The sequence below is a fragment of the Lepeophtheirus salmonis genome, chromosome 4, assembly GCF_016086655.4.
Source record: "Lepeophtheirus salmonis chromosome 4, UVic_Lsal_1.4, whole genome shotgun sequence".
NCBI lineage: Eukaryota > Metazoa > Arthropoda > Copepoda > Siphonostomatoida > Caligidae > Lepeophtheirus > Lepeophtheirus salmonis.
Window position 1 is genome coordinate 39,567,731 of NC_052134.2, and position 26,999 is coordinate 39,594,729.

Sequence of the window (26,999 nt, forward strand, 5' to 3'; positions counted from 1 at the left end):
CTCGAACTGTCTGCATTCAAATACTCCAGCAATCTGCAAAACCAATTACAAAAACTGTTCCAACGTTTATCCCTAGAGGGATATTCACATACCACGTGGCCACATAGTAGGGGGGGAGGGAGGTGATGCCTAAAAATACGCCTATTCTCGTTTTGGAGGGACCTCATCTTAAACCACGTACATTTAAATAACATAGCAAGATTGCATATTAATTATGTCATAGGAACACCAAACAAAAATTAAAAAAATAATTATCGATCTACAAAACATTTTTTCATAAAAAAAACGTCAATTTTCTACTTTTTTTTGTAAGGGGGGTAACAAAAAATAGAGTGTCTAGGTGTACAGAACCACGTGGGGAAGAGAGTAAAAATTATGTGAAAAAAAGAACCACGTGGTTTTTGCATGAACCCCTAGAGAGTTTAGTATGTTCATGTGGAAAAACAATGTTTCATTAGACAGCTTTAGAGTCCACCAACTTCAATACATGCATTATTAGTTTGATAATAATTATTTCACTCCTAAATCATTATTGATAGTAAATGTATGTTCCTATATTTATTAAATAATTAATTATTATCGAAGAAGGAGGAGGAACGTTTTATTAATTATAAAATCATGCCTTCATCAAAAATTCTGATTTTTTAAATTTTTAATTATGATATATTTATGTAATATGTAATTTGATTAATGAGTCCAATATTTTAGATTTTTTATCTGTTATGTTTGTTTATTAGTTAAGTTTGTTTGTTGGTTAAGTTTGTTTGTTAAACTTGTATGATAGTTAAATTTGTTTGATTGTTATTATGTGTGTCTGTACCAACACTTATGATGGACTCACCATTGTTCAGACTTAGTCTTTCCACCACCACCCTGATTTGAACGATTGCTTTTAGAAGCAGCACCGTATCTATATTGATAAAAGATATGAAAAAAGGAACTAAGAGATAGATAAAACATACAGGAGTAAACCAAAAAAAATAGATTGTGAGAGATTGTCAAAATACAGGTACTAGAGGAGGTTAATTATTCATGCAACTAGATAATAATAAAATATAAATCTTAGAGGATGTCAGGGCTGGTTTTAGGGAGGCATAAGGGGAACTTGCTTTAGGCCCCAATCTTGACTGGTGTCCCTGCAATTGATACTTCTTTGACCTTTTCTAAAAAAAGCTAACTATAAAAAACAATTAAAATATTTTATGTACCCTCTATTAAAAAGCCAATCGATAATATTGTGTTTTTTAAAAGGTAATAAAAAAGAGTTACATTTATTTTTCCAAAAAAAATCATTATAAAAAAATCAAAAGAAAAGGGCCTAGCCCATTTATATTTGCCTTATTTTCCACTCAAACTAAAACCGGCCCTAAAAAATGTGATTCAGACTACGAATTCCAAAACGAAACGTTTTATTGATGCATTTCTTTTTCACTCAAAAAAACGTCTCACCGAAAGATGGATGACGGAGTACGGTGTTTTTTCGTTGATGGGAACAAGGGAGTGTCTACCCCATAGTACTGATATTTCCTTCTAAAGAATATATAGATATGAAAAACAATTACAGGAGGGACGAACATAAATACACCATCGTGGACACGTACGTATGGTAAAATAACATGAGGATATCAATGGTCATAACATGACGTTAACATAAATGTAAAAATAAAAATGTAACAAATATGACAGTAAATATTAAATAAATCTAATAAAAAAAGTATTATTTGCATGATTAAGGTCATACTATTTTGTTATAAATGAAAAAAATCTTTTTTTTTTCGCCTCTCTATTTAGGTAGGTACTATATAAGGAAACTGATTTTTTATTAAAGCAGGTTTTCATATATTTTTTCTATCTAAATAGGTTCTACAAACACTATTCTATATCTATTTCAGGGGCTAAATGTCACCTACTCTTTATTTAACAGGGAGTTTCTACCAGAACCTCTGGCTGATCGATGAGAATCTCCTTCGACATTGTAAAACCTTTTGATAAATTGGATTTAAGTTATTAGGCTATTACAATTATTTAGATAATTTGATTTTTTAAACATTCTGAACATATGAATACTCTAGAAAAATTCGCTAAAAAATACTTTATAATATAAAATAGAACATACAAGACAGGCATTTCAGGCTTTAGTCTTATAATTGATGTAATAAACTTTTGTAGTTGCAGAAATACTAGTGTTGAGATACAGTTCGAGGGCGGGTTTTTTGATTCAGTCTTAAGCAATTTTTTCTAGATCAATCTGTAGGAAAATTTCGGTAGAGACCACATGATCTGAAACCGTTTACTGATATTTCCTAGGTCATACTTAAGATTTTTCTTTTCTAAAAATGGTATATATTTTTGGGGGGCAATCAAGGCGGCCAATTTTTGAGTTTACCGAATTTGACTATGCGATCGACCACCGGTCCAGAACAAATTAGTTATGTCTTACAAAAAATCTGGTGGTCCGTAATTACCAGAACGAAGCCCAACACTAATATCTAATTCGATAATTTTAAACGTCAGGAAATAGTTACACTTTATATAAATACCTAAAAACAATATCAATAAATGTAAAAATAATGATAGGAATCTAGATATCCTTATACCCAAATAAGAACAACCAAAGGTAAAAATGCTTGACTGCCTAGAAGATTTAGTTTATATTTGTAAGTATGTTTCGGTGAATTTTCCTCCAACCCTAAAAATATTGTCAATTTAGAAACACTACTCCTGTGGAAGGAGTCTTGGAGTAACTGATCCAGAATAGTATCATGATACTTCAAATATGGTCAATTATATGAAAAAATAATTTAAAAATTTAAGAGTCTTACTTTTGATGAATGGAATTTTTGGCCTTTTTATCAAAGAGTAGATTTTTGAGTATATATGCTTGTACACAAATAAGAAAATTCTTGGTCCCATTTGAAGGGCATTTGAGTCCAAAGGCATTCACATCACCACCAGAATGAAAAGAGAAACTCATACCTTGCCAGTAAGGACATATTTGTGAGCAGGCGCTTCCCCAAACAATAGTTTTCAATGCCTAGATATAAAAAAGGTTGATAAATACATAGGTAACATGACGAAAGAAACTTTCAAAAGATATGACCAGTGTTGGCTTCAGAACGTAAATGGGCCTAGTCAAATAAAGATAAATAATGTCTCCTTTAGAATTTGTAATCTCCGAAATTATAAGAAAGGTCTTGGGGACTTTATTTTACATTTAATAACAAAATTGGGTCATTTTTAGACTTTGTGAGACTTAATCTTACAAAAATATTTCTTTCCTTTTCCTATTAATATGGGGCTATAGTTTAGGCTAATCTGGCAAGAATTGTAAAGGAAGATTATTCATTAAAATAATCTTTTTAACTTCACGGGAGTTTTTTAGATCTTTTTTCCTTCAAAACAAAGGTAGGGTCTGTCTGAGGTCCACCCTTCCCCATAAAACCGACTTTAAGAATAATGAATTATATATGTATGTGCGTATGTTAATAATTACCATGGCCATATCCGGTTCAATTGGCTCCCCATTGAGTTGTCCATTTTGGATTAAATCCTCTCCTCCAGCTCGAGCATAGACAACACGATCTGCATGGTTAGCAATATAAAAATAATGTTAGACATTGTAGAAAGAATGATTATTATGATTAAATGTTCAACATATGTTTGTACATATTAAAATTTAAAAAAGTTGACGGTTTTTTCTTAATTAAAGTAATAATAATAATAATAGTATGACGTCATGCAATACGGAGGGAAAGAGAGGGGGGGGGCGGATCCTTACCTCGTTTGCGGGATGACATTGACAAAATGTATATTAACAATACACTAAATTTAATGACAATGATGACAATAACTAAGAAAGGGCCTGACTGAAGAAGATTCTCATGAAATTTTGTATTAGATATTCATAGGTATTACTCAGGTACAAAGTAGGAAACTTAAAGGATCGGTACTTGAAGTCTTTAAATAAATAACATGTGTATCTAATAACAACAACTATCAAATACACAACTCCTTCACAAACTAATAAAAATTGTCGACAAATAAATAATAAAGGCCTTTTTTGTGTCCTTTGATTATTTTTTATTTCTTTGCGACTCGACTTCTGCTGCTATTCCCCCGGTCTCTACTGCTACTAGAAAAGCATATTACTCCTCTTAATAACTCCTGACATTTTCCCTTCCTCTCACCGTCTTTCTCTTCTACAAACACTATTTTCAACTAATTTCTTCCATGTCTTTCTGAAAATATATTGTGGAGGAACTCGTACTTGTCTTTTACATATTTATATTGAATTATTATTATTAACCATATTTGTCTCATTCTCAAGCCCCTCTCTATGGATTTCATTCTTTGTAATTCTTCCTTCCTTATTTCCTGCCAGCCTTCTAATTCTTCAGCTCCTCACTCTTTATGTACATATGTTTAATTACTACTTGACTTTACTTTTTCATGTTATCAATAATCAATTATATTACAGTGTGGGGACTCAGAACATACAGTAGCATTTAATTACGGAGTTCCATTAATTACGCAACCAAACGACACCTGAAACAAAAATAAACCATTTTTTGTATCCCTTGTCTTTAAGTATACAAATGTCGGCTTGTACAATCTCTTGGTATCTCTATCCGTACTGCATATAGTATCAATAAGTCAATTACAGTCTCATATAGGCAAAAATAATCAAAACTTCTGCATCATCAATTTGGCTGATTTCTGCCTCCATGTGGCCTCCTCCAGTCCTGAATTCAATCCCCTGGACTTTGAAGCTTTTTTGCGGCTTGGAGAAGAATATCTTCCTCTCCTCTCATCCAAATTTGAATTTTCTCCGAGCTGTCATTATGACAGTTGGTACGCTATGGACACGGCCTTCGCCATCAAGAGCTGTCTATCTTATCTCCGTTGTGTCGAGGCTTTATTGATTGTGAAGGAGGATAGTTGGAACAAAAATATAGTATCTAAACAACTCACAGATTGGTTTTGAAATTGGTTTTTCTTGATTCCCTAAAAATCAAGTTTTTCGTGATTTAGTGATGCTACGGACATATCTCACATGGTATAGTCAAGTGACTTGCACACCCAGTTATTTATGTTTTTTTTGGATTGAGACAATTTTGACTTCCTTCTTTCATCTTTTTTTTTAAACGGCACTGATTTAGAAACTATTCTGCTTCTTATGATTGGAGACATGGTGTCACTCATTATACCAGTATTGTAGTGGCGCCCGGCTATTGATTTATTCAAAATGGTACTGTATTAAATTGATATTCCAACCGTTACTTGCAGTGTCAATATGTCATAAAAATATTTTCCTGGCAAAATAATTTAACCCCCAAATTTCTGAACTAAACCATTTCAAATCAAAAATCCTGATGACGCCTCTGTCAGTGTATGTGAACTCCCCTTTTTTTATCTTTCAGTCGAAAAAGTATTCAAATAACAACACTAATTTTGGTACCAGAACTGATACAGAAATATTGATATCGTGACAACACTATTAGAGACTCATTAATTATACGGAAGTACCCTGAACAATTTGAGTAATTGGTTCCACTATCAGTACTGGAAACTCACATTATTAGGGTACATTTTGATTTGCTTAAAGGCTTAGGATGAGAAGGGTTAATATATGTTAAAAAAAAATCAAAGGTTTTTATTTTTGTTACTATATTTTTGATCTTGTTTTTTTTTACAAAATAAATTTTGGATCATACATTTTTGTTATTCATTAAAATATTTTTTGTTTAAATTTTTTTTTACTTCTTATAAATATCGAAAAGAGCCTATATTTTTCAAATTTTATTATATATATTAATTAATAACGTCTATAATATTACTATATATAAATTGAAATAAACATTAGTTTCGGAATCTAAAATATACGCCTTAATAAAAAGACAATTTTTTTTTCTCTCGCCCCCCTTCAAAGAGGATCACAAACGAGTCAATCTCCCAATTCTATAAGAGATAGAGAAGGAAAGAAACAAACAACGCTCCATTGGATGAACGCTATTTGTCAACAGCATATTTGAAAACTCCACTTGAGAAGGAGTCTATGAAATTAATCAAGGTGGACGCGCAGCATCGGATTCCGAGTGGAATAATTCCATTTGTATGCTTCGCCGCGTAGAGTACTTCCTGGACCTTGGAAACAATGTTCTCTATTTTAAGACACTCTTCATATGATGCAGACGTGACGATAAGCCAATCCATCTGGATGAGTCTCACTCAGTGAGGATGTTGCCAGCCTGTACTCTTCTTAGCCACTTCTGGTGAGAATCACTGAAAGGGTTTTTCAAAGTCACTAATGGGTCTACTCTTTTCATGTCTCTTCTAGGTTCGGTTTCTTCATTCTTCTCTCTACTAGAGTGGAAGGGTGATTCATAACCGAGGGTGTAGCAAAAGGGGTTTTCTCATATTTTATAAACTTCTTCACACAATACCTGAGAATAGACTACATATCTCATAAGGTGAAAAACTTCAGCAAGAATATTTGTCTTAAGCCTTAATTTTTCAAAGCGCGTGAGGGGGGCTCTTTTATAAAATTGGACACTTCTCTCCAATTTTTCTTTTATATAGTCTTCATTTCTAATTGTAGCAATCTTCGCCGTAGTGGATACTATAATTCCAAGAAGTGATGTTGACTGGGCGAATTCAAGATTTAGTAAATGTTACTTCAGATGATCCTCACAGTTGGTAAGTATTTGTGTTTTCTCTATATTTATAGATAGTCCTGATATTTTTCCGAACCCTTGTATTGTTTCAATAGAAGTCTCAATTGATTGTAGCACTTCTTCTCTAGTTCCTTTACAGAAAAGCGTCAGGTCATCTGCGCATAAAAGACATTTCATCGACATATTACATATATTTATATTCACTTAATTTTAGGGTAACTATGGATTCTCTCATAAATGTCGTTTATGTCAATTATAAAGAGAGTTGGAGAAAGAGGATCTCCTTGTCGTGCTCCTCAATGGATATAAAACGTTTTTTTGGTACCTGATATTTCGATTTTCGAAGAAGAGTTCCTCAGTATGGCCGATATTTTTTTATAAATCCATCCGGAAATCCATATTTATATAGTTGCCCAATTATGAAGTTATGGGAGACAGTATCAAATGATTTCTCAAAGTCAAACATAATTGCTGCAAAGTCTTCATTTTCCGAACAGTCAATAGCATCTTGGATTGAGCGAAGAATATTTTCTAGGAACCTTGATTTAATTAATCCTTTTTGGGCTGGAGAGATGAATTGCGGGATTCGATTATTTAAAACACCCGTAAGGATTTTGTTGGAGGTATTTAGAAGAGATATAGGCCTGTAATTTTTTATTTCTTCACCCGAGCAATTTTTCTTTAGTATCAATGCCAAAGATCCGGTGTTGATGAAATCTGGAACGAATCCCCTTTTAAATATATCTTCATAGACCCCGTGAAGAACAGGGGTAAGCTACGTATTTAAAGATTAATAAAATTCAAAAAGCAGACCCGAGGGCCCTGGAGACTTGTATTTTTTATTGTAGTTCCTGATAAAGTTAGTAATCTCAATTTGTGAAATTGGATCGTCTATGCCTTTAAATTTGTAACTAATAAATTTTTTATTTATTTCGATTTTTAACATTATCAAAAAGCCCTAAGACTCCTCTAGATCGTCCTACTGATATATTATTTTTACAAATAAATGTTTTATTATTAATGGGGTCTTGATATGACCAACTGCTTCATAGCAAAACCTGGACTGATCAAATAAAAAATAAAGAAATACAAGGTCTTATGTGTCTTTAAAAAGCAAGCTCAATCTCTTTCTTACTTTTTTTTCTGTGACGAGTACTAAAGACAATATAAAAAGTGTGATTATGGAGGATCGAGTTTGTAAATCAAGACACTTTGAGATATACTATTATGATATCTTTATTTCATTTGTCAGGCCCTTTACTTCGAAAAAGAGAAATAAAAGAAAATTCCTAAATAGTTGGTAGTTAGCCAATTAGAAATAAATAATATTTTCGTTATTTAACAAGATACAATTTGAGTATAATAAATCAACGACATTAATAAAAGACACAAATGGAGAGATCAATACTTGACAAACAAAAACATAATACATTTTTCTGTTAGTTAAATAACGACATTTTTTTTTTTTTTGGCTATCTAAAGGCTATTATTCTATTAGTAGAATAATTTTATAATATAAGAGGGAATTTAATTTTATATAATTCGAAGTAAAAGAATCGTGAAATGAATGTTTAAAGTAATTAATGTATATATATTTTTTAATTGCTATTCTGATGGTATAAAATAAATAGATCAACAAAATCAAGATATCTTAACTTCCTAAGATATTCATTACATTTAAAAAAAATTTATTTCCCTAGTTTATTTCATAACTGTTCAACTCCTTAAAAAATCGCCTTAGTAGTTCAAAAAAAAAAAAAAAGGAAGATTGTATGTTCTGTTGTATATAGTATTCCGTGATTAGGAATAAACTTATTCGAGGTGGGATCATTTAAAAATTATCCGAAGAAGGAAATTTAGGAAACTATTTTTGTCACTGAGAAAAGTTTTTCTCTTGTAACTTTCCTTCGCTTGAATATATATTGAAAGTTTTTTATAGAAGGAGTGTTTCTTTGCCTAGTAGTCATAAAAAATTGATTTAGTCTTAATTTTGGTTATAAATATATACAGACTTAAAGTCATACATGAAGAATATTGTTTACCGTAGACTAGTGCAAAAGTAGAACAAGTCACTTTTTAATGATAGATTAATAGGACACATTAATATCATATTTATGATTTTCAATATTTGACAACTATTGTAAGGGAATATTCAATAAAGCATATTGTTAAATATACATTTTAAAAATGTAACATGAACATCATAGTTTTGAAATAATTTTATTCGAAAAGCAATAAAATGGCTTCTGCTGACATTTTTGCTCAATAATTTAATGAGAGTTATTGGAATAAAACATGCATCTTTGAGGACAAGCATTACCAATAAGAAAAAAACACCCCAAAGAAAAACCACACTTTCAGTCTAACCATTTAATTTGTTTTGTGTATTTTTGAAAACTACCATCGTGGTGCCATTTAACATGGCTTATATGCATATATTGTAAAATTTCATTTCTTCTTGTACTTTTCTTTTCACATTTTTTGTGTGTTTGCAATTTCCAAGAAGGAAAGAAAAAACGAAGGAACCTTACGTACATACATAAAACTATACGTACACATTTAATTATTAACCTTTAATCTTGAAAAAGGTACAAAAGAAATACATACATATGTACATTAGGGGATGCAGTTACCCAGAAATTAGAAATCCTTGTCAGAATCAGCAAAACCTAATTTTTGTACTGCAACCCCTAGGGGTAGGCAGTACTAAGTCATATTTCAAAACCCAGCTTTCCTATCTTTTTTTTGCGTGTATTTTAGTCCAATTAAGGCAAATGTGAAAAAAAAAAAATTTTTTGCCGGGTTGCAACCCAAAAAACTGAAACGAGCCTTAATTTCCCCTAAAAATTCATCCCGCACATTATTTTTTAATAAAATTGGCCGCAGGCCTTCTACAATGTTGCTGAATGGCTCTATTCCTACTAATTATTACCCAAGGAATCCAAATATAGCATTAGTTTTGTTCTATCTGTTATAGATTTTGAAATATTTGCAAAATTTCCTGATGACAAGTCGATTTTTGACAATATTTTGAATTTTTTTTTTTAGAAAATTGATATCCTTTGCCCTTCATCATTAACCCTGAGGTTATTTAATAGACAGGCTGGTAGAGAATACGGTTTCGGAAAGTATCGTCTTGGGGAAACAACCTCGTGCAACAGAATTCAACTTATAGACCACAGATCAACTAAGTGGGTAACCAACTAATAATCTTGAAGCTGAAAGGCACTTGGCTGGGTTTGGCAAGCGAGCAGCAGTTGTCAAATACAGAAACAAAAATTTCACTGCCAAAGGAATTAAAAATGGTTGTACTCTTCTTTTGTCAATTTTTTTCTGTAAATATACAGGCAAAGGCTTCAATGATGTTGTTAAAGTACTAAATGATATGGGGGAAAATAGTACAATGAACAGAAACAGCTTCTTAATATCAGAATTGTTGAAAAAATCGAGATTGGCAAGAAAAAGAGTCAGTACACACTAAAGTGTATCCAGCTTTGCAAAGGATGGGGTGGGCCTGCAACTAGTGTTATGGAGCTTCACCTTCTCCGCTCCCATCCTGAGATGAAAAAGAAGATTGTACGAAATGAATTGATATACTATCGGGATACGCACAAGTCTGATGTTTTGGACAATCCAACCATATTGAAGGTTAACAAGAACTTACATGAAGATAAATAAGTCAACCATTGTACACTTTTGGCTGGACAAGAATCTTCTTATTATTCTAGTGCCCTATTACCAACAAACAGATATGCTGAGGTAGCTCTTGAATGTTATGTGGCAGAAGTTGGAACTGAAGATGATATGGAAATTGAAAAGTACAATGTTACTCTTTGTCACTGAGGGTGAATGCAACACTTGGTATATTGCTTCTTGTGAGAACAGGAAGGATGATGGTACATTCCAAATGGATCATCTTGTAAGAGTGAAAAAGTGTAACACTTTGACATGGAAATATCCTAGAAAACCAGACACTCTAGATTTGCACTCAGCTTCTATTCTGGACTTTGATGTAGATGGTGAATGGGATGTTTCAAACAACAGATTCATGACATTTTCCCTAAGAAAGCATGATGCCATCAATTCTATGGTTGAGAAGGCATCACTTCAAATCAGCTCAATTTTTATACAAGTATTATGAACATTATTTTGTATTATTAGATATTATATACAACATAGTAACACTGATTCACATGTTATTTTCACAAGAGCTATGCCTAATGACCAGTAATACTAGCAATTTGTGCTTATATAAATGCTAGAAAACATATTTAGAGGTGCAACTTGCTTACATCAGTCATACAAATAATGAATTTTTAAGCTAGGGATGATTATTTTCGCCAAAAGATAAAAAACTAAGCATTAATTAGGGGAAAAAATGGGTTGCGGTTGAACATTTTCTCAAAAATTTCTAAATCTACAAGAGACATGACAAAACTAATGCTATATTTAGAATCCTTGGTTTGTAATTAGTGGAAATAGAGCCATTCAACAACCTTACAGCCGATGTTATTGAGGAACAAAGTGACGCAGTGAATTTTTAGGGGAAATTATGGCTCATTTTAGTTTCTTTAGGGTGCAAATCGCACAAAATGAAAAATTTCCATTTTTTCCCCCACATTTGGCTTAATTGGACTAAAATACAACCAAAAAAAGACAGGCAAGCTGGTTTTGAAAATATGAACCAAAATTCACAAAGTACTGCCTACCTCTACAACTACGTAAGTAGAATACAAATATTTTTTTTTACCAAATTTGCCTAACATTTACCTCTAGCACAATTGCAATTTCTATACACGTATGAAGCAAAACTTTATTTTGCGCGTTATTTTAAAAACATATTATACAATAAAATATTTCTATGAACAAAAAAAGATCATGATGTTTTATAATTTTTTTTTAAATTTCCTTGATTGTAGAGAGCAGTAAGTGATTGCGCCAAACCGTTAATTAAATATAATACACATTATTAAACTTCAGTACAGAAAATAAAAAAGTATAACCTTTCTTCCTTTTTTCTTATTAATTATTATTTTAATATAATATAAATTTAAATTTAGAATGTGAATATTGTATTTCTATTCTAACAAGAAAAATAACTACATTTATAGTGTTGCAGTTCCAACGCCCTGTGATTTTTTTAATTTTATATAGCAAGGATCTTTAAAGTAAAAAGACAACTACAAAGGCATTTTTCGAAATATAACAATATCCCCAATAGCCTGTTTAATTGGTTCTGTGGATATATTGTTCGAAACTTTCAGTGAAACGAACTGTCATTAGACTCTTATCAAGAAGATATGTAGATTTTATTACTATGTAAGAGTATTGAAATGAAATATAATCGTACTATAGCGAAACTCAGACCAAACGAGGTATTTTTGTATCTACGCACACTTAACATTGTATACATATATATATATTAGACTTCAGTTACGGAAAATAAGGTGAATCATATATTTATTACAGGTATTTAAGATTACACATTATTCCGTAATTGTGTTACATAAATATAATTTATCAAAATAAATTTCTTATATTCAGAAAATTTCTTCATATACGATACTCAAACACCAAAAGAAAATTACTTGTCTTAGAAGGAACGGTGACAAAACACAATAACAATGGACAGTTTCTCAATTCCTTTGAAAACGGGAAAGAGCTAAAATGTAATATCTTTTTTATTGAATTTTCCCTTTATTCAAACTTATAAATCTATTATATGGTGATTAATTTAAAAAAGAATTTTTCTGTGAGATTAAAGTTCAAAGTCCTACAGAATGCTCAACTGTTTAATTTATCATCTAAATTGCTATGGGATAGAAACATGCCAAAAATAAATCTACTTTCCATTCTTGTCTCTTTTCCATATATTCATTTTTTACAATTCTTTCTTCGACCATAGAAGTTCAGAATATCTTGTTGATAAGTATTGCTGGAGAAAGATGCTTCTTAGTAGTAAATAGTTATTGGATTTTACGGGGAATAATGTTTAGAGTAGTTAAAACCAATAGTGAAACACTAAAATGAGTTCTTTGATTTCTAAAATATATTCCAATCATAGAACCTAAAAATGACAACCCACATCATATGGGATAAAGTGTTAAAATCATTCGGTCTTTCATCCACAAAATCGTCACATGAAAGTCAAAACATACATTTTGCTTTGCTAAGTGCCAAGGCTCTCATCGCATCAAAGAAAAATATTTGTAGGTTAGATTTAAGGTCAATAATTATATCTGCATCCGCGAGATATTCTGATTTTTATCTCAAAATCCCAAACTTGGATGGTAACTCCTGGGTCAACGCCCTCAAGGTGATTCGTTATCGTATTTCTGATTACCTCCGATACTATTCGACATTGAAGAGGATCTTTCGACGGTATGAACATTTTATGAAGAGATCAACGTTTTAAATTGAGGATTTTTTCACCAGTCTTACATTTTTATAACTTTGTTATAATTGATTAGTTAGTCAATACTTGTATTGTTGTTAGGTCTTGGTTATATAGTCTAATTTTAAAAAGAAAAATTTCATTTTCTCAATTTTTTATCCTCTGGGGTGTCTCTATGCAAAAGTTTATTTTTGTACTTAACAGATACTTATCCATTTTGTTAATTTATTGAACATAAGAAAATTGATAATGATTAAAACGGAATAGGAGTTAGTAAAAAAATATATCAAGTTATTATTTATAGGATTAATTTTGGATCCTTTTTACTGAGTAAGTGGATGTTGCCCCATTAAATTCTTCACAGTTTGATATAAGTATCCAAAGACCCAATAATGTAGAATTTATAAATCTTGAGTCAAACAAACCCGTCTCTTCCATACAGTCATTTCCATGTGTTCATATGGAGGAGGAATTTAACAAAGTTACTTCATTTTTCTAGTCATTAGCTAAATCGAGCCTTGTGACATGAAATCTGCAATTCGAGCAACCACCTCTATCTTTAGTCCTATCAGAATAGGAAAACTAGAATCATATCTCTCTAAAGTATCATTAAACTACAACTTTCGACTCGACTCGTACTTGACGATTGCTATTCAAGCACTCATCTGTAACTCTAGTCCCATCATAATTGAGGACTTGGACTCTTGTCTCTCTAAATTAATTCAAACTTTACTCGGACATGAAGTTAAAAGCTTAAGACTCGAAACATGACTTAGACTCGTAAAACATGCCTTGTATCTCTTTGCATCTTTCATTTTTTTTTTTTTTTCAAGATAAAAAGTTCTTAAATTTGCAATAGAAACAAATGGAAGAGAAATAGCATGAGACTCATAACTAATTAAATAGGAGAGAGGAAAAGAAAATTAGATATTAAAAATTAATAAGTGGTGCAAACAGAGAAGAAGAAGTGTAATTAACTGAAAGGCTTTGCAGGAGAATTCTATTTCGCTTCTATGTGTTCTTCTTTGAAGTTTTTTTTTTCTAATTGAAACTTAAATGTACCTATCTATGATGTAATGACGAAAAAAACCGGCAATCATCCCTTTTAAGAAAAAAAATCGCAGTCTTTGTAAGATATTTTCACTGAGAAAATAGCATAGAAACTAACAAGGGCTATTACATACATTAATTAAAAAGAGTTATAATTTCCCTATATATTTTACACAAAGAGTCAGATATTTAATTTACATGGAGTGTCTAAGAAGCTAATGCATTGCTGTTAAACCTTCTATAACTTCATTTGGTAATGACATATCAAAGTTATTTAGTGTTTTGATGGATCCATGAATTATGTACATAATATATTGCATGTTCAGTGTTATCTTAGCTTAAGAGCAATATCCGTTAAGAAAGAGCGTTTGTAAATGGACTTAGAGCTTTTTTTCTTAAATCTCCGTTGGTGACCATTCTTTTTATAACGTGATTTGTGAAATTATAATTTATAATTTGTATTTGTATAATTTGTTATTCTTATAAGAAAAAAATTATGATTTTTTTTTCTTTAAATAACTATGCAAATTTTGTTACCCATCAGTCTTGATAAGATTGTCTGCATTACATAAAAAAATAGCTACAATATAACAACTTTGTAGCTACCGTTGTACGCCTCAGTCCTCACATTAAAAAAAAAGTAGAATCCACGAAATCAAAAGTTAAAACAAAGGAACAACTTTTAAGCAAAACAGTCAATTAAGGTCACTCAACCTCGATGAAAAATTGCTAAATATACGAATAAATCCTGAACAAGGCATTTTCAAGATAAATAAATCGTCGTGTAGAATATGTTTAAAAAGCATCCAAAAATATTTTTAATAATCTATGGGTGTATAAAATCGTAGTTCCCTAACGGGGGTTAAAAATGTATATTCTATACCATTTGATAACAATAAATATATTATCAACGTATTACTTCATATTAAGTTGAACGACTATTGCATCAATGGATGTTGATATAGTAGATGAGAGGTGTTACTCGATTCCAGACTTCAGTTCTGTTCGAAATAGCTACCATTTAGACAGAGAATCCCATAAACTTTGTTAATCTCAAACTACTTTCTACACATCCACTTTATCCAAATTAGGAGATGGTCAAACAGGGTTTCCTTGTTCTGGCTTATAAAAAATGTGATCATCTCTGATGATATGGCTTGTCCTTCATTATAGATTAACTAAAGTGGCAAAGCACTTGCAAAATCTAAAGTCTGGACATAGGTCAAAATACATACACTGAAAATTTTATTACTTCTATCATAGTCTCCTAGCAACAACTGCAAAACTTCATGTCCCATTTAAATCACGCATGAAAAATGGTCTCTTTAATTAAAAAATGTTCTTAATTTTATGACTGCGGCAGATGAATTGAAGCAAAACTGAACTGTAAAGAGGACATTTAGTAGCTCTTTGTATAAAATTCAACTTTTGCAATATTATTTAGTTTGTAAGAAAGGCATTTGTCAATGTATTCATACGATGAAATTGCATCTCATTTAATTAATAAATAGACTTAATTAAATCCAATGCTACAATTCCATAGCAACTATTTCAATTAATTAGAAATGGATTAAATTAGTATAAGTAGACAATAACTCCATAAAAGAAGAAAAAAACTCAACATGAAATAAGTTCGTATCCTCACCCATAGGTAATAAAATCATATGATTCAGAGTGTGTACACTTAAGCAAGTTTGTATGTGTTAAAAAAAAGCTGTAGCGTTATAAAGGTTTATGGACATATCACATGCAAATATTTATGTATGTGTGTGTGTCCTCCATTTCCAAATCAGCAGCTGCAGAACCAACCTAGTTTTACAAAGCTTGTATCCAACAACTGAACAAAAGAGAAACGTTTTTTCTAATGAATTGCTTTTTACACCAGTATAATGGAAACTTATTTTTATTAAACCTCAATTTTTGTTATTAAAACATTTACAAAATCCTTTCCTTTGAAACAAACACCAAATCAGCAAATAGACTTTGTGTACTCTTAGTAACACGAGGAACACTTATATATACTGTATTTTTATGTACCATAGAAAAAGAAAAATATAAATAAAAAAAGAAGTTTTCATTGGCAGTTCTACTTAATTGGGTAACATACAATTTTATAATTTGCACCATAAATTCAGCTGAGAAAAAGGGAGAGAATACCCTGTTAAGTCTGTATTCCCTACTTAAAGCACGATTTTTAATTTCTAAATAAAAATTTACAAAGTTCATACTAATTGGCAGTCTCTTTTGAATAAAATCCCATCCCAGGGCGTTTAAATTTATAAATGACAAAGTTTTACAGAATAAAGTAGGGGTTTTAGCCTAAGTATGATTAAACTATTGTATTATTTGTAAAAAAATTAAATTGCTCGTGGAACATAGTAATGGTTAAAAATTGCCAGTCATTTAATGAAAATGTTAAGTTTGATAATACTTCAATATGTATAAACATCTACTAATTACTTTCAAAGGGATTCAACATTACATTTTGCTTTTTTGATGCATTTGAAAACATAAAAATAGATTGAAAATACTTTATTAAGTACCTATTCAAAATAAATACCTTTTATTATACTTTTGACTACAATTTGAATATACCTTAATATTTTTCTTAAACATACATTTTAAACGTTCTAATTGAATTAACCAAAACGTATTTTTCTTATTCTGATCAAATCGTTATAAAATATTCATTTAAAAGTAAAAGTGAACTTATATATGCATAATATGAGTTTACATGCAAAACTCAGAGATGTATACATGATTGCTAAAACTTTAAGGGTATAAATCAATCAAGTATAATGAGGGCAAACTAATAACAACTAAATATGTATTTTTAAACCCAAATAAAACAAATCTATTAAATGTAAAAAAAAATATTAGATTATATTAAGACTGCACTAAAAAACACGTTGAAGGGCATTTCAAATTCACCACTAAGGCAAATGCAATGTTTTATCCTTTAAAAACTAGCTAATTAATGTTCATATATTAAATTATTACCCAACATAAAATTGTTAACAGGCAATATTCCCAAAAAGAGATTTTCCTAGAACTCTGTGTCTTAAATACTTAAAAATTTTACAGCATCAAACTATTGACAACAAAACTTATTTATTATTTCTTAGGAATATACGTGATATCTGAAAAACCCAGAAACTTTTACCAATAACTACCAAATGACTTTAATTGAAAATCTGAATTATACTTATGTTATATAATTTATAAACATAAATGCATAGAATAATTAATCTCAAAGTTGGTAAGAATTTTTTTAATAAATCTGAATTTTTACTTAAAAACTCAGTCCGAGTAAGTAAATTTGAAATTACCCGAATATCTACTTATAGTGCACCTGATTTAAAGAATAAGGTATTTCAGAAAAATAAATTAACAGGGAATTCATGTAAATTCCAATTGAAATAACTAAATATTATTGAAAACTAAATGTGTGGTCATCCATTCAGTATTTGTTGTATAAATTTTGAAAAATTATCATTGAGGGTCAAGCCTTAAGCATATCCCCTTTATCATATGAAGTCTATGGTTCAGTTTTGAGCACATCTTGTCTTATATGTGTTTTTCTTAGACCCCTCAACGCTAGCGTACATATAAAATATGGATATCAATTGCAACAAAAACAAGACCCTCGGCAACTTCCTGACATTGTCCATTTCTATAAGCCGCCTCTGGCCACATCAGTGGCTAAATTATTATTACAAAGTTAATGTGAGATTTTAGCTCCCTTTTCTTCTAATGAAAACGATTAAGTTAAATTTAATTTATCCTACTTTAATTAAGATTAGACTTTTTTTTGTCAGCTGCCGAGTCTCTAATACTCCTGTATCTTACTTCTGTTGTAAACGTTGATTAGTTGATCTTAAATTAGTTCTTTTTAGCTGTCGATTTTTATACTACCCATGTCCTTAAAAAGTTTATTAAACGTTGATTGGTTGAACATGAGTTAGCACATGTTAAACTATGAACAATTCCCTACTAAATAGTAATGAAGAATAGCCACATAGTGATTCAATAAAGATAACTCAATTAAAATAACATGTATTTAGCAAATGAAGATGAACCAAAAAACCTTCAACAGCTATATTTTATTTCTTGATAACCATAAACATGGGAATTGTAAAGTCACTAATAGGGTTGTAGTCCAAATATTTTTACAAACTGTATATACATAGGGGTCAACCCTCGGATTAAATACCAAAAAAAAAAAATTATACCTTGCTAATAGGCCTCAAATATTCAACAATTAAGTCCTAAGATTTGTATCTTTTTACCGCTTTCTACATTCTTATTATTTTGGTAGTTACCTTCAACCAACCAAACCCGCCCTTTCATTTAATATTTAACACAATATGATCCATATTTATATATTCATATTTAATAACAAACTTAGGTTCGTTCATATATATGTACAATTTTAAAATCATATACAATTTCACAAATATTTTTTGTATTTTTTTGTGCTAATTCTAAAATAAATTTTAAATACAGAATACCAAACGTTGTGTATGTTAATTTTTATTCCTATATGTATGTGCATATATAATTATGTCAAAGATAGTTGGGTCTATTTATATTTGTAAAAAAATCTTTGTTGAACATTATTTTCTATATCAACCTACACCTATTTTTGTTACAAATATTTTCCTTCCTACTAATAGAAATACTTAAATAGAGTAAAAATACTCGAAAAATTCCAATACTGGTTTATTTTTATCAAAAATGATTTGTATATCTTGGAATATGAGCACAACATTTATGTACTAAATATGTACGGGTTGATATTTTTCTCCCCCTGCACAAATACATTTTCTCTTGTGGAGAATCAAAAACAGGACTTTGGAAAAGTTTTAAGCCTTTCAAGGCATTTTTGGCGTGGTTCAGGTACATTTGATTTAGGAAAAAAATGGTACTTTCGGGTCCAAATTAGCTATTTTTATGCATCTTGTGCTAAATATGATGCTATGAATAAAAAATTGTACATTTATATATTTTAGTATTCAATTTTACTAATATTGTGCAACTTGTTTTTAAGAATTGAAGGGCCCTAAAATGTGCTCAATGATTTGAAGTGTCCCGTTTTTATCAGATATAACATAAGAAAATTTTCCTCCTTTTTGTTCAAGAAATATTACTTCATCTAGTGTTAAATTTTGATAGTTATGTTATGTTTGATAAAAGGGGAAACTGCAAAACCAGGTAAGAGCGAAACCTACGTTATTACTAAATTAAGAACCTTATTAATATCACCTGCATTTTATATCATATGAGGGGGAGGGGAAGGAAAAGAATGACGGCTATAAATAAGAGAACCTTCTACATTTAAAATAGCATGAGTACAGGGAAAATATTATAATTATATTTAAATTCATATATGTAATTATTTTATTATGCAATTTCAAATCAATTTTCCCCAAAGTTAGGCAAGAATTCTTCTTTTAGGGGGGAAAAGTTAACACCCACCAACTTATTAAATAATGAACAAAAACAAAGAAAGAGCACACGCATCAACTGTTTTTTTTTCTAATCACCATACAAAGTTTTTTTTCGTTACACGGATCCCTTCTTCAAGTATAATTCTTATGGATTGAAAGAGGGAATTAACTTAATACAATCGTGTACTGAATGTCTATTTTGATTGACCTATTTATTTTATGTCGTGGAAATAATAATTAATAAATAAAGCTCCATTAATTCCTTAAAACATGCATTACACGATTGTTTTAGTTCATATCCTTTTTCAATTTTATAGCCCTTCTACTCAAAAAATTGTGCCTTTAGTTTGACCAAATATAGGCAAAAAAAGAGGATATGCCTATATGTTGTATAAAATACTCCTTTGGCGCTATTAAAGATTCTCAAAAAAAAAATTCTTATTCAATGTTCAATTAACATTAAAACTGGGACAAGGCTGATTAAGATCAATATAGCTATTGATAAATATATATCAAAAACTTTATTCCATATTTTTATGAAAATGATGTGGGCTCGAATCATTGTACTTCTTGGATTCGTTAATTTAATTACTTTGGACTCAACTTATCAAAGTGAAACGAAATATATGTTTCAATATTTGGCTATTATTATTTTATTTTACTCAATATTTTATAATTACTTCGAAAGTAGTTTATTTCCAATCTTTATAATCGTGATATACGTACTACGTAGATCTCTTCATCAAGTAGAATCATTTAAAAAATAACTATAATAGCATAAGTATTTATTGATTTCCAATTTTGAGCCTATTTTTTAGAAGAAGAATACTGAAAATACTGGAAGTAACGTCAAGAAACCACTTTATTTGGAATTATTTTTAAATAATTATTTTTGAACGAATAAATATCTTATTTTTAAAATATGAGCTTTTTTCTATCAAGGATATCGGCTGTGAATTAAGTGTACTGTTCAAGACTACCTTACCAAATACCCAAAAATTTGGGGATCAAATATATTTCTTTTTTGGATAAGAAAAATTATAAAATCTTGTTTTTTTGGTCTTGATCATGACAGTAGCACCAAAATTTTGGAGATCAAGACAAATTTGTTCTAAAAAAAGACTGATATAAAAACTTTTTGCAACTCCATTCAGACTGGATAATTCTATAAGAGGGCCGATTTCACTTTTCTCATCGAGACTAAGTCTTGTAAGAGTAATTACAATATTTAGTTACTTTTGCCTTGACGAAAAAACCTTCAAAAATAAGTTACGAGACCAAGACCGATCTCAAGACCACATCAGTGACCTTATCCCCATGATGCAGTGTTGTAACCATATTCTTTTTTAAATTAGGAGTGGCCTGATTAGAGTCCCTATGGATGCCTCACGGATAATTACAACTACTGAAAAAATTGTTAAGGACTCAGATTCCCCTGACCTTTTGGTAATTAAGGCCATGTTATGTGATGATTCTATAAACAATTTTTAAAAAAAATGCAGTTTGTTTTTAAAGCAACTATAGCATATCCATAAATACATTTCCCATGATATTTCGTCAATTTGTACTTTTTCAAATAAAAGTATTGAATCAAATAAAGATGAGTCATTCTCTCAAATGTTATTTTTACATACAATATACATAATATGTAGTGTCTATTTCTCCTAATTTTTTATTATTTCTTCTGTTTCTAAAAAGATATACCTAAGTGAATACAATAGGAAATTTAATTATTTTAACCTATATATGTTTGTACATATTTGATTAAATATTTCTTAACAACCTTTTCATATATTGTCTATCCTTGAAGAAATACTTAATACATATGGTTGAAGAATCCTCTGTTCTCATACATACATGAGAGTATCAATAAATACAACTAAAGCAACAGAAAAAAAATTAAAAAATAGGCATTATGAATGTGATACTTGAAGAATTTGATCGTCAAAATGGATTTTATTATATTTTAAATATGAATTTATATACAAAATTATGATTTCTTGATTTAGTAACTTGAAAGTTCTTATTAAATGATATTATGAAATCAACTAAAAGTTATGTTTATAAATATTTCAAGTAATTGTAATAATTTCATTTTTATTTCGTGACTGAATTTCTACTCATACATTTTTTTATGTTCAAATTACATTTAATTTCTTCATTAATTTTGAAATTTTATTTTTTATAAGGAACAAAGCTGTTCACAAACGATTTTTTACAAACATGCGTCAAGAATTGAGTCTGTCATACTTCAATTAAACGTAAGTGTTAAGTTTTTTATTACCCACAGTCCAAGTAAAATCTGGAGTCGCAGTTTAAAATGAGTATTATTATGGGTACTCTAAATCGAAATTTATATAAGTTTGATCAAAGTTAAATAATAAAAGAAAACGGAAATTTATCATGCTAAAATCTCCATCCAATTTAAAGGGTTTCAGTTCATACTCCAACACAGTTGGTGATGGTAGTTTAATCGAAATATAAGTAACACCACGGACTATAAGTGCCTATATTAAGGGAGCCCTATCTTAAATGTAAAATTAAGGACCTCAATATTTAGAAGATTGTAAATGATAATTTTTCGAAAAGCATTTCAAAATTCCATGACCAGGCTGACATATTTTCAAAGAGTCACTGATGATTCCCCTTAATTTAGCGTCGGAATTATATTTGATATTAGTAAGTATTCATGCTGGAACATTATTATTTTGGAAAAGAAAATATATGTTGTAACATACTTAGTTTCTACAAAGGAGCTTAAGTTGGAGAATCAATATTGAAGTAGATTGAAATTATAAAATATCCAATGGATTTGAGAAGAAAATCTGTTTTTATACAAATCCTTCAAATATTTAAATACGATAAGTTGGAATTTAATCAAGTATTTAAAAATAGACTCTAAATTTATCTATAGTTTTAATTTAAAATTATCTATAAAAAGAGAAAAAATCATTAGAACAATGATTCTCAAAATACTATAGAAAAGGTTCATATCTCCAAGCAGCATTATTTGTACCAAACTATACAATAGCGTTGGTTTAACTTATTAATGACATTCCATTAGAGGGAACCCTTAGCTGTTGCCGGAGGAGAAGAGTTCATATTTCCCCTGTCTTCTCCGGGTTGGGTTGTCGAGTACCTTGGACTCAAAGAGACTCCACACTAGAGTTAGAATCCGGAATAAGAAACTAACCGTAAATAAAATATTGGATGCTTCCATGGAACTGATGGCATTCAGAGTACCGGTTACATTTTAATCCTTTTAAAGATAGAATTGATAGTGTAGATATGAATCCAGGGGATTGGCGTTCTCTATCTCCTATTTACTTCTTAATTTCTTTCCAATCTTATGTACTGATAGTTGGCGCTGCAAATCCTAAGAGTTCTTTAGCACGCGAGTTTTGTTGTTGCTCCCGTCAACCGCAATAGCGTTTTTTTATTTTCTAAAAATTTGATCATTATTTTTTCATTGTTATGCTGAAAACATATAAATATAATGTAATCACTAGTAAATGTGCTCATAAAAGTCGGAGCGTAACACGGAGGATTCGTTGTTGCGTTAAAAGTATTTGTTGGATTTAGAATATTCAGTAATTCCTGCCCATCTTATTGCTTGATACAGAGTGGAACTTGTATTCATGTATTTCCTTCATCTCACAGCTAATTTAATGAAACGTCATGACAAGGAAGAGGATCTTCTTAAACATTTTTCAAATTATCAGGGTTGGCATGTTAATTTTCGGGGTTTTGTACGTTCTGAAAATGCTTACAATTTATAAGAGTTAACTTAAGAGTGTCAATTAATTATCCAAAGTAAAAAAAAAAATTAAATATAAAAAGATATATATATTTAGTAGATCAAGATCATTTATGGGTAGTACACACTCAGCATAATTCAATTATTGATTCGAATACAGTCTACGTTACAAATAATATTAAAAAAGAATAAACATAACAAAGCCCACGATTCGTAATAATATTATTAAATTTTATGTGAGGCTGTTCAAGACTTTTGATTAATAATAAAATTGCGCTCTATGACTTATAGAATATACATAAATACTTATTATATGTATTCAAATAATAAGTATCTATGGTACATTAAGACATCGTGCTCAAAATAGTACATACATATTATATAGGTAGATCCTTTATCTAAGCCAATTTGTTAAGCACACAATATTTTATTGTACACATTATGATATAGCTATTTGATCTATTCATTATTATATCTCTTTCCTTGGTTGGTACTAGGTAGGTCTATCATTATTATTCCATTTGTATTTTTAAATAAATATATATGTATAAAAGATTTGTTTTCTATTTGATTTTGTAATGACTACATTTGCCGGTGAAAGTAAGATCCATATTTACTTACTACTACATACAATGAAGAAATAAAATACATTAAAACAAATATTAACATGGCCCACAGAAGAATATCCAAAGGGAAAAAGGACACTACAATTGTTAACAATATACATTTTAAACTAATCCCATAAACATTACAAATCTTTGAATTTAGGTCCAAGTTGAATCGTGAATATTTTCACTTATAGTTCTAGTCGAATCTGAACTCACAATTACTTAAGTGTGATTCGAGTCAGAGGAGTCTTCAGCTCTGATTCAGTCGTAATCACGTGGAATAGTTATATTGGTTTCGGTGTCAGTATAAACTGAGTGGTGTGTTTCCCCACACCCAAGGTTGAGCCTGGTTCAGGTTGAGATGTTATATCGGTTCCAGTCTCGGTTCTTTCATTTCAAACAGGGCCGCAGCCATCTTATATGCAGAGTACACAGTGCTCGAAGTACCAGCAGGGACCCAGAAAACTAAAGTTGCTTAAGACAATGGTTTTCAAAGTAGGGGGGTGAGGGGAGGCTAGGAGGGGGGCAAGAAGATGGATAATTGAGGATTGCCTTAAATCTACACATACATAGTACACTTGTTTCGTATAAAGTGGGTCTCAGCAAAAAAATGTATAAGAGTAGGGGGAGCCTTGGCATAGTAAAGTTTGAACCCCCTGGATTAAGAAATATTATATATATCATATTATAGGATCCCGTCAAGTTTAGTAGAAGACCTGGATCCATAGTCTACCACACCCCTACCATCTTTTATTTACACCGTCTGGTGCCTAAATCCACTTTTACAGATCCATAAGAAGCCCTTAGCTATTTCGAACTCAGATACAACTATATCCCCCTGGCGACGTAAAAAAATCATTCAGAAAATACTGCAATTTCACAAAAAACTCAGAAAAGTGACTTATTGATTTAAGTTCATCTATTTTTATAAGTTATATTCATTTATATATTATATATATCAACTCAAGCGGGAGAACCAAGAACGATCAAAATATACTGGAGTCTCGGTTCGACTTTGTTTGTTCCGGATGTAGCGGTTCAAGAACCGCTGGAATCGCTAAACTGATAACTGCACAACCTTGCTCACAGCCAATTTGTGATATGTTTAAGTGCCATATATAGCTATCTTTTCATTCAATATTTCCTCCTTCATAAGCAATAAAAACATCGACACGCCTACAAACAGATTGGCAACTCTTGTCCATTAAGGCTGTGTCATGCCGTACCACGCTGTCATGATGGGAGCTCAGAGGAAATCCAAATTTGGATGAGAAATGCGGCAGACATTCTTCTCCTAGACACTATAAACTGCAAAGTCCAGGGTGCAAGAATTTGAAATGTGTTCTGGGGTTGCAAATTATATTTATTTTTATACTTTGTATATATGTAATGGAGCTCAGTGGACAAAATGCTCGGGAGATATTATTCTATTGAACTCAATATGTGTAGGTTCGATTCACAGTCAGGAAATATATAGTGTGTCTGGACTTCAAAAACAATTCTTAGGTCAGGTTAAGTAATAGTAATTAATGTTGTGTGAGTTCTTATGTATTCGGTCCAGTCAAGTCTTAGGACCTGTCCTATCAGTCCTTGGCAACGGCCCTTAAGACTGTCAGTACTAGAACAGATCTTAAAAAAAGTTGAGTAACGTCATCAAGGACAGAACTAGACCGGACTGAGACTGAACTGCACTGCAGTTTTAAATAAGGACTTCCACAACATTTTAACTTTTACTTATGATTAAGCGTAAAAATCCCATCTGACCAATTAATAGACATGAACATTAGAAAATATATATGTTAATAAAATATATATATTGAGAGTCAGGACACTAAGACCGGCTTTACCTTTATGACTCATAAAAATATACACATTTATATTGGTGGTGGGTTGGTCGGGTAACCTAATATTTATATCATGAGTAGATTGAAATATAATATTGTATAATCACTAAATGACTTAACTTCAATTAAGAATCACTACTTTATATATAGGTACAAAAAGTTTTTTAACACGTATACCCACGTGCAATATTTTGCAATATCCTTTTTCCTTTATGATTGCAAATTACATCATCTTCATGTTTATCGCCATTAATTCATCATTGTATGTAGTTCCAAATGTGCAAATATATGTATGCACATTGTACATGTAAAGCAAGAAAGAAAAAATAATCATTGTTACAAAACAAAAATATTTGAATGTCATTATGATTATATCGTTACTCTCTCAGAAGAAGATGATCCTTCATCAAGATATTCTCGCACACTGGAGAATGGTTGCAGGAAAAACTAGAACCATTCTTAGAGGTCTACTGATTGTAATGGCAAGAAATAAGGAAAATTCATTTTTCTTGATGATGGAAGAAACACTTCTAGTATTATATGGCGAAAATGTATTTATGTGTAGCTTGGCAGAGTCATTCGGGGAAAAAATTATCACATCATTCAACATTGTATGTATTAATGCAAAATACATTCGTAATATGCACTTTCAACTGACATACGACAAACTAGATTTTTAAAGTGCAATTCTCATATTCAATATTTGCAATCCAACACTCCGGATAATATTAATATCATATAATTTTCCCAAGAATAGTTATTATGGAATGCCACGTCATAGATATAAGCCAGGATTAAATATTGAGCGGAAAATGAGCACTGTTCATTTTAAAGACCCTGAAAAAAAAATGAACGAGTAATTAAAAAAATCTTTAAATGCCATTCATTTAACCGTTCATTTTTACTGTTCTCCAAAGATACCAATTTTTGACTCCAAGGTCAAAGCTAAAAACAACGCAACCTACATGAATACACTTTTCTGCAAAGAGAAAGAAAGGCGGCGTGATAAAGTGACGTCATGCGTATTACCTCAAAAAAGATATTTTGAACGAAATTCATGGGAAAACATTTTACGAGTGATCCCCTTAACTTAAAAAAATTCAGAAATTAAGGGATGAACGGAAAAAGTGTAAAATGGTCTAAGCCTTATTTGAACTAATTAGAATTTTCAAAAACAAGATGGTGGTGTCTACTTATTTAAAACAAAGCTGATAGCCAATAG

At 30.6% G+C, this 26,999-nt stretch overlaps 1 protein-coding gene and 1 long non-coding RNA gene across 10 annotated transcripts in view; one reads left to right on the forward strand and one right to left on the reverse strand.

Moving 5' to 3' along the window:
• The window catches only part of LOC121115922 (inactive ubiquitin carboxyl-terminal hydrolase MINDY-4B), a 134,418-nt gene that overhangs the window by 30,355 nt on the left and 77,064 nt on the right, over positions 1-26,999 (reverse strand). For 2 of the 9 annotated variants that reach the window (XM_071887905.1, XM_071887907.1), the window contains 3 exons: positions 3,494-3,582; positions 2,823-3,034; positions 1,450-1,530 (listed from right to left, as the gene is read on the reverse strand). In XM_071887905.1, coding sequence (XP_071744006.1) covers positions 1,450-1,530; positions 2,823-3,034; positions 3,494-3,582 — 382 coding nt within the window. Of the gene's footprint in view, positions 1-841; positions 911-1,449; positions 1,531-1,910; positions 1,983-2,822; positions 3,035-3,493; positions 3,583-3,778; positions 4,221-26,999 lie in introns of those variants that run through there. The other 7 variants (XM_071887911.1, XM_071887912.1, XM_071887910.1 and 4 more) reach the window with 7 other exon arrangements.
• LOC121115923 (uncharacterized) lies at positions 5,993-7,913 on the forward strand. Its single transcript, XR_011779826.1, has 5 exons — positions 5,993-6,272; positions 6,338-6,470; positions 6,599-6,696; positions 6,889-7,297; positions 7,360-7,913. It is a non-coding gene; the product is annotated as an uncharacterized lncRNA (long non-coding RNA).